Source organism: Miniopterus natalensis, chromosome 1 (assembly GCF_054644295.1).
Source record: "Miniopterus natalensis isolate mMinNat1 chromosome 1, mMinNat1.hap1, whole genome shotgun sequence".
Lineage (NCBI taxonomy): Eukaryota > Metazoa > Chordata > Mammalia > Chiroptera > Miniopteridae > Miniopterus > Miniopterus natalensis.
Genome location: NC_142081.1, coordinates 7776676 through 7785557, shown reverse-complemented (window position 1 = coordinate 7785557; position 8882 = coordinate 7776676). Strand labels below are relative to the sequence as shown.

At 44.6% G+C, this 8882-nt stretch overlaps 1 protein-coding gene across 2 annotated transcripts; it reads right to left on the bottom strand.

Annotated features, from left to right (window-relative positions):
* Positions 1–2797: 2797 nt before the first annotated feature.
* LOC107536660 (alpha-1-antiproteinase 2-like) lies at positions 2798–7630 on the bottom strand. 2 transcript variants are annotated; one of them, XM_087813805.1, is made up of 4 exons: positions 7028–7630; positions 5343–5608; positions 4406–4553; positions 2798–2980 (listed from the first exon to the last, which is right to left on the bottom strand). In XM_087813805.1, exons 1-4 carry the CDS (start codon positions 7628–7630, stop codon positions 2798–2800), a joined length of 1200 nt encoding a protein of 399 aa, XP_087669931.1. The 2 variants fall into 2 exon arrangements, with proteins under 2 accessions (XP_087669931.1, XP_087669928.1); XM_087813802.1 differs by having other exon boundaries at positions 4406–4606; positions 5390–5608.
* Between the last annotated feature and the right edge of the window lie 1252 nt (positions 7631–8882).

The window sequence follows — 8882 nt, the reverse complement described above, 5'->3', positions numbered from 1 at the left end:
TTTTTATCCTGAAAGGATGTTGAGTCTTGTCAAGTATTTTTCTGTATCAAATGGGATAATCATGTGTTTTACCCTTCATTCTGTTAATGTGGTATATTGTAGTGATTGTTTTTCATATGTTAAACCATCCTTGCATTCCAGGAACAAATTCCACTTGGTTGTGGTGTGTAATCCTTGTAATGTGCTGCTGAATTCTATTTATGAGAGAATTTTGTTGAGGATTTTTGCATCAATATTCACCAGAGATATTAGTTTATAATTTATCTTCTTGTGTATTTTTCTGGCTTTGGTATTAGAGTAATGCTGCTTTCATAAAGTGAGTTAGGAAGGGTTATTTCCTCTTCATTTTTTGGAAAAACTTGAAGAGAATTTGTGTGAATTATTTTTTATTTTTATTTTTAAAATTTTATTATTGTTTAAAATATTACAGATGTCCCTTTTTCTCCCCAATGACCGGTTCCACCCTGTTCCTTCCCCCTCCCCAGTCCCTCTCCCCACCATTGTCCATGTCCTTGGGTTGTGTATATATGCACATAAATTCTTTGGTTACTCTCTCCCCCTCCACCTACCCGCCCTCCTCCATCCCTCTGACATTCATCAGTCTCATCTGTGCTTCCATGTCATTGAATCTATTCTGTTCATCAGTTTATTAAGTTCTTTAGATTCTACATATAAGTGAGATCATGTGATATTTGTCTTTCACTGCCTGGCTTATTTCATGTGTGAATTATTTTTTAAATGCTTGGTAGAATTCAACAGTGAAGCCATGAGGTCCTAGGATTTTCTTCGTTGGGAGTTTTTTTTAAATTATTGATTCAATTTCCATTACTAGTTATACATCTGTTCACAATTTCTATTTCTTCATGATCAATTCTTGGTGGATTGTGTATTTCTAGAAATTTGTGTTTTATCTAGTTATCCAATTTGTTGTCATAAAATTTTTTCATAGTATTCTCTTATAATCCTTTTTATTTGTGTAAAATCACTTGTAATGTCTTCTCCATTTCTGATTTTAGTTATTTGAGTGTTCTCTCCTTTTTTCTTAGTCTCCAAAAAGGTTTGCCAATTTTGTTGATTTTCTCAAAGAATCAATTCTTGGTTTTGTTGATTTTCCCATTGCTTTTTAAATATTTTTCTTTTTTTTTTTTTTTGCTCTAGCCAGTTTGGCTCAGTGGTTAGAGCATCTTCCAGCAGATTGAAGAGTCCCAGGTTCGATTCCAGTCAAGGGCACGTAACTCGGTTGCAGGCTCAATCCCCAGCCCTGGTCAGGGTGCATGTAGGAGGCAACCAGTCGATGTGTCTCTCGCATTGATGTTTCTCCCTCTCTGCACCCCCCCACTTCCACTCTCTCTCAAAAGCAATGGAAAAAAACACCCTTGTGTGAGGATTAAAAAAAAATTTTTTTTTCTTTTTTTGTTGATCTCTGCTCTAATCTTTATTATGTTCTTTCTTTTACTAGCTCTGAGTTTAGCTTTTCTTTTTTTTCCTAGTTCTTTATGGTGTGAAGTTAGGTTGTTGATTTGAGATATTTCATTTTTTTAAAATTTAAATGCTTATAACTATAAACTTTCTTCTTAGTACTGCTTTTACTGCATCCCATAAGTTTGGTAAGTTGTGCTTTCATTTTCACTTGTCTCAAGATATTTTTAAATTTCTCTTGTGATACCTTCTTTGACCAATAGGATTTTCCAGTGTTTCTTCTGCTACTGATTTCTAGTTTCATTTTAATGTGATTGTATAAGCTACTCTGTATGATTCCAGTCTTTTAAAATGTATTAAAATTTGCTTTGTGGCCTAACATATGGTCTGTCCTGGAGAATTTTCCATGTGCACTTGAGATAAATGTGTATTCTGCCCTTGTGGGTGCAGTGTTCTGTTCTGATATGTCTGTTGGTACAGTTGCTCTATAGTGATGTTCAAGTCTTCTGTTTCCTTGTTGATCTTCTGTCTCGTTTTCTATTGATTATTTTAATGTGGGGCATTGTTTCTCCTACTATATTGTGTTCCTGTCTATTTCTCCCATTAATTCTGTCAATACTTGCTCCATATATTTAGGAGCTCTGATGTTTGGTGCATATATATTTATATTTGTTTTACCTTCTTGGTGAATGAAATGGCAATTTTTTGGCCATATAATTTGCATTTTATAAAGTCAAATACGATAATCCTTCCTTCTATGGGTATGGGTTTACTGTCTTGTTTAGAGAGATTTTATGCACTTCATTATCAAGGAATAACTTAACTAGTGCTTTCTTCTAGAGTATTTGTGTTTTTATGTTTTAATGTGTATCTACTCAGAGGTACAAACACCATTATTTAATACGGACTTGAGCCTTTAATATTCTGAACTGATTGGGTCCCCCAAATAAGTGCAACCCCCAAGCTCTCTTCGTGTTGTGTGGTCTGCCTGGCTTCGCCTTGCCTTACTGTTGCCCTCTTTTTCTACCACTCTTCTACCAAAATCTAAGTAGTTAATTAGGTGTCCCCACCTATTTCCAGTATGTCCATCTCCTGTCATTGCTGGTTTTCTCTACATGTTAAGTAAATTATGGTTTTCAGCCAAAATTTCATGCTTGCCAAGCACAGTGCCTTGACAGTGTAAATACCTAATAAATATTAAGTGATACTAAGATTGTTGTCACCTGGATTCCACACGCATCCTGGGAATGTGAAAGGAGAATCAGAGACTATGGGATTTGCATGTTACACTCAAGCTTGGGCCAGTTTATCCATTCTTTAATGCCATCAAGGGAGGGGGCTTGGCTTGGGAGGTGAAGGGTTAAACCCTGAGAGGAAGTTATTTTTGTGTGGGATTTACCATCCTTCCCACAAGGAGGGGAATGTTGCTGACTTTATCCATGATGACGACTAAAAATGGCCTGTTCAACTTGATGTTCAGATACCAACGCAATCTACTCTTATCAAAAGAGGTGACACCAGAATATTTTGTGTCAATTGTCAGCACAGCGTTATGCAGCGCCTGGAAGGGAGAGAGCAGAGGCATGTTTGGGGCAGAGGCAGACTGCACCATCCTTCACCCAAGCCTGGGAGCAAGCCTCCGATATGGAGGGATCTGTTCTAGGGCTCAAGGCCCAGTGAGGACCTGGGTTTTTATAACATTTCCTTGATTTAAAAAAAACAAAACAATGACAAACAAGCAGAATTACCAGCTGAGTGTCTGCCATTTGAGCATTTTTTTTTAAAGAGCCACTAGATTCACAACTTGAATCATCATGATGTAGTGGAATGAACTTGACTGTCAGCCACAAGATCGGGGTTCCAATCCCTCTGATTAACTAACTGTGGCACCTCAAGGAGATGAGTACTCTTTACGAATCCTCACTTCCTAAGTAGGAAAACCAGAGTTGTATGATGTGATCACCAAGGGCCAGTAAGTGCATTATGTAAGAAACCTCAGTCAGTGTAGGTGCTCAATAAATGTGTGTTTGTGTGTGCATATGTGTGTGTGCATGTGTTAGAGGTGTGCATGTATGTGTGTGTTCTTGAGTACAACAAAACGAAAGGATCTTTATCTGGTACTGTGGGGCACCACCATCCACTGGTCCCACCTACTCACTCAACCTTATCCCAGATCCTCTTCTTTACCCTTCCTTCCCCAGGGGAAGGTCACTTCCCTGCCCCTCCACACCATACTCAGTCCTCTCTTACCACCGGGCCTGTCCTTCCCCAACCAGGTCCTCCACTCCTGGCAGGAGACACATAGGCCTGTCTCCGCCTTCTCAAGGCCTTTACCTGACTCCATCTGGGCACCCTCACATCTTCCCAACCAACATTCTCAGTCTCCCTGGAAACAACCCCCCACCTCAGGAGGTAGAAGATTTACTTGAACTTTCCATCTTCCTTGGCACGTCTCTTGTTTCTGGTTTCTCATTTTAAGGCCCTTGGGCACCAGGACTTAGACGGGGACCTTCATAGTGTCTGGTCCACAACTAGGCACTCAGTTCATAATCAGTATAGAACTGTAGTTGTTTCTTCAATCACTTTTAATTCTCCTGATAAATGGCATCTTTAGCCAAAATCACTCATTAACTTGGACTTGCTGATTCATCAGTAACTCCCAGTGTCACAGGATGTGGGGGCCAAAAGTCCTTTGAAATCCCTGACCCTCAATCTGTCTTTGTAAATATGGGTCCATTGAGCCCAAAGAATGGAAGACCCTGACCAAAGATGAGACACAACCTCAGGGGACATCCCTAAAATGCCAGAACACAGGAAGCCACGTCCCTCACTCAGTCACCTGACCATATCCCAATCCTGGTGAGTCTAATGGAATAGCATTCCTCAGAGACCTGTCTATAGGTGTGTGTATGTGTCCCTTTGTCCCCTCCCCCTGTGCTGCAGCCCTGTACACATTCTGACCTATGGACACCAGGGACAAGCTCACCTTGGACAGCTTCAGGGGTGTTTCCTCACTGATCCCCGAGAGCTCAGCTGCGTTGTTGAAGACCTTGGTGATGCCCATTTTGCCCAGCACATTTTTAAGATCGTAGGTTCCAGAAATGGACAATTTGGGCAAGTATAAATTGACATGTCTGTCAAGATGGTTAGAAAACAGGAATTTCACAACATTGAAAGTTTTCCTTTTCTGGCCATTTCTCCCACTTGGCACCTGTGTCTCTGCCCACAGGAAGATGGAGGTTGGTGTTGGTTTATTGTACTTTTAGGTGCCCTACCCTGTGTCAGTGAGTAGAATGACGAGAGTCCTCTTGCCCTGCAAAGCCTCTCAAATGCCATCTCGTCTGAGAAGCCCCTCGGGCAGATCTAGGATGTCCTCTGGAAGCACTTTGCACACTGCCCTGTAGGGCTTGGTCACCCCCAGACTGGGACTTTGGGGCTGGAATCCCAGGGGAACGTGTGGTGTGGTGTCAGGTGCTGAGTGCCATTTGCCCAGTGAATGATGAGTGATGCAGGGTGCTGATTGCTCAGCTCTTGTTTTCCACGGGTACAAAGTGTGGCTGAGAGGGTCTGACATGATTCTAGCCATGAACCTTCTATCCTTTCACCCCACATTCAGTCTTTGCCAGGAAGCCCACCACTTCCTTCTTGGTTCTCTCCTGGTGTGTGTTGGTGCTGCTCTCCCTGAACCAGGTGCTGACATGGGGAAGGGATAGTGTACATTCTGGAAGTTCCCAAGGTTGGGACTTTTGCCTCCTGAGCTGTGGGCACTGTACCTCTCATGGAACCTGGTTAGTGCTACCTAAACTGATGCTGGCTTCTGTCTCAAAGCACAAGGTTATGCACGAGATGAGAGTCCACCCTCCCCTGGCCCTCTGGCCAGGCCTGATGTGGCAGGTCCTGGCCAGCCCTGAACTGGGAATCACCGTTTGTCCATGGTTGCGTAGATCCTGCGGAGGTGACCATCAGAGACTGTGGCTTCCAGCTCCTGCATCTTCCCTGGGTCGGGCAGGATCAGGTAGGCGCAGAATCTGTTCCTGTAGCGCTGCAATAGCACCCAGGAGGAGATCTCCCTGTCTTGCATTGCTTCAAACATGCCCGCGCGGTAGATCATGGGCACCTGTACTGTGGTCTCCTTGTCCACATGGAAGTCTCCTTTTGCTATACCCTCAGCCTCAAAGTTAGCCTTCCACTGGCCTGGAGAGAGGTGAAGGTGCATGTCAGCCAAGAGTGGGAAGGGGTTAGGTACCTGTGGTAAAATGAAGGAGCCCTGAGCCTCCTCGATGAGATGGCTCTCTCTGAGCCTCAGCCTTCCCAGCTGTAAAATGGAGCTGAAATGGACATCAGTCCACTGACAGGACTTTTGTGAGGATAATGCTGGACTGGAGGACGGTCCAGATTGTCTCTATTGTAGAGGCTCAGGGATGCCAATCTGGCTGGTCAGAGTAAGCATTTTCACTTGTATTTCATTTGTTTGGAAGATGCTAAATGAAAATTATTGGCATCAGTCATACTTGGCACCTCCTTGCCTGAGTCTCTCTGCCCCTTGTAATTGGCGGTTCTTATCATTCAGGGAAATCACTCCTGTTCTTACCCTAATGGCCTTTTCCTGGACCAACGTGAAATGTGGAGGCCTGGGCACCCCCTCTGCGATACCAAGAGACTGTCACCACCTGACAAGTCAGAGTAGACAGGAGTCTTGGGGACCCCTGAGCCCCAGTTTCTCATTGGATGAAAGACAGAGACAGAGGCTGGAGAGGGGACAAGATGCACCTGAAGTCCCACAGCAGAGCTGGGACCCAAGCTGTGCTGACTCTGGCCTCGGGGCTCTCCATCACACCATTCTGCTTCAGGCCAAGGAGCCAACAGTGTGAAGGAAGCAGCCCCTGACCTTGATTGTCGCCTCCTTACCTCAGCTATTTCCATGGACTATTTAAACAGCCTCAGAATGCCCTCTGGGCCCCACAGGTTTCTGACATTTTCAGCACTTGGAGGGAGGAAGGCAGGCTGAGATTCAAGTTCAGTTGAGCACCCACTTTGTGAGCTTATAGTCCCATGTAACACATTTACTCCTTACAGAAACGTGACAGCAAGGGGATTATTATGTTCATGTTCCAGATAGGAAACTAGTACCTCAAAGAGATAAAATGACTTGATGATAGTCAAACAGCTAATAAGAGGTAGAGGCAGGATTTGAACCCTGGTCTTTCTGCCTCGAAAGCTGTCACTCCTTCCACTACACTAGAGTGGTTCAAGAAACCTATTCTTTTCGCGCATGCTGCTAAACTTTGTTTTCTGGCCCTGTGTTTGCAGGGAGGCATTGCATATTTTACCTCCCTCCCTGGTAGGGATTTATGATACACATGAGAACATACACAAAAGACTCTGACAAGTCCTGCAGGGAAGATGATGCTTTGACTGTTTGACCCATTGCTCCCTAGCCTTACTTGACCATGGTGAGTTTTTTTTGGTTGGTTGTCCTCAACTGCATAACCCATGTTGAGATGCATAGTCATGTCGCACCCTGCACTGCCAAGGAAAGTTTAAGAACTGATGCTTGAGAATAGTTTTGGATGTTTCTATGTGAACAAGAGCAGGCTGGTTGTGCAACCTTACCTTTAAAGAAGATGTAATTCACCAGAGCAAAAACTGTGTCTTTGTCAAGGTCTTTGACCAGATTCACAAATTTTCCTTGGCTTTTCTTCTCTACATAATCATTCATGTGTTTCTTAACCTTAGTGTCTGTGAAGTTGACGGAGAAGGCTTCTGAATGATACATTTTCTGGACATCACCCAGAAACGTATGCTTTTGCTTCAGCTTCTTATCAATAAATAGCATACTGCTACTGATCAGCTGTTTGTCTGCCTGGTTTAGCGAGTTGAAGAGATGCTGTAAGCCTTTGTGGATATCAGACGTAGGAAACTCCTTCAAGTTGAAACGTAAGCCCTGCAGGATCTGGGTGTGAGTCTCACCCTTGGCCCCCAGGGAGAGCATCGCAAAAGCTGTAGCGATGCTTAGTGGGGAGAAGAGGATGTTGGTAGAGTTGGATTGATTGGCCACATGGCGGTACAGGCTGAAAGCAAAGTCACCCAGGTTCCGGAACATCTTATGGTGAGGGTGGGGATCTATATAGGCACCCTGAGCCAGGGAGGCAGAGAGCAGGCAGCACAGGCCTGCCATCAAGAGGAGGCCCCACGTGATGGAGGATGGCATTGTCCTGTGAGAGAGAAGGGGCATCACGGTCAAGCCACGCCACACAGTGAGTTCCCTGGCCACTGGTTAACACCATCTAAAGCAGCCAGAGTTTATTCCACATGTACTTGGTGCAGCCCTGTGCCAAGCACTCCCTACAACCTTGTCACCCAAAGTCTCAGAACAGTAGCTAAGACTTTTACAGTGCTTACCACCTGCCAAGCTCCACCCTGAGCACTCTGCTGTCTTATCTCATGTTCTTCTTATAACAGCCTTATGATCTATGTCATGTGACGATTTTCAGTGTACAGATGAGGAGGCCAAAGCTCCACGGGGTCAAAATCACTTATCCAAGGTCACAGAGCAAATAAAGTAGCAGGACCAGAACCACACACAGGAAGTGTGGGTCCAGAGTCCATACTGTCTACAGCTCCACTGATATCTGCAGTGACCCTGAGGTGCAAGTGCCACAGCCCCTATTTTATAAAAGAGGAAACTGAGACACAGGACACATAAGGCACATGCACACAATTACCCAGGAAGCAGCCAGATCAGGCTCAGGGATGACTGGATTTGAAATAGCTCTAGGGTGGCTGCCATAGAACTTTGTTTTTTAATGGGCAGAGAGGCTGCTGTCCAGAGAGGAAAGGATCTTGCCTAAGGACACACAACCAGAACACCACAGAGTCAAGAGGAAAACAATCCTGTTTGACACTGGCCCTGACCCTTCCTCACGCCACATACTTCATCCATCTGCCTTTTCTCGTAACTACTGCAGCTCTCACATACAGGCTACTGGATCCTGAAGTGGATTATTATCTGAACCTGCGTGTGTCAGGCCTGGGAATGCTGCTGAGAAAAGGCACCTGAGAGCCCTTAATCTGGTGGGCCTCACAGACATTCATTAATCTTTGTCCCAGGGAGTATCTTATTATCTTCATTTTATAGGATGTTGAAAGTGAGGTTTGAGAGGGTTAGTGCTTTGCTCATGGCCACGCAGCTGGCCAAGCAGAGCCGAGACAGACAGGCCTCTCTGCTTCTTGTCTGGCATTCTGTGCCGGGGATGGTCACCTGCTAACTCTTCCCCAGCCGGAACCTGGGTGTTTCTAGGGGTCGGGGAACGAGGAGTCAGGTCTCAAGCTCAGTACTAGAAACACTTGGCTGCACAATTCCATACAGTGGGTGCTGTCCTGTGCATTGAAGGATGTTTAGCAGCATCCTAGTAAAACCAACCCTTAGATGTGACAATCGAAAATTCTCCAAACATTGCCCA

Coding starts and splice junctions, on each gene's coding strand:
- LOC107536660 (XM_087813802.1), bottom strand. CDS start 7,630: ATGCCATCCTCCATCACGTGGGGCCTCCTCTTGATGGCAGGCCTGTGC. Junction 4,607..5,389: donor TGCAGGAGCTGGAAGCCACA/GTCTCTGATGGT, acceptor AGAAATGGCCAG/AAAAGGAAAACTTTCAATGT. Junction 2,981..4,405: donor CACCCCTGAAGCTGTCCAAG/GTGAGCTTGTCC, acceptor TCTCCCTTCCAG/GCGCTGCATAACGCTGTGCT.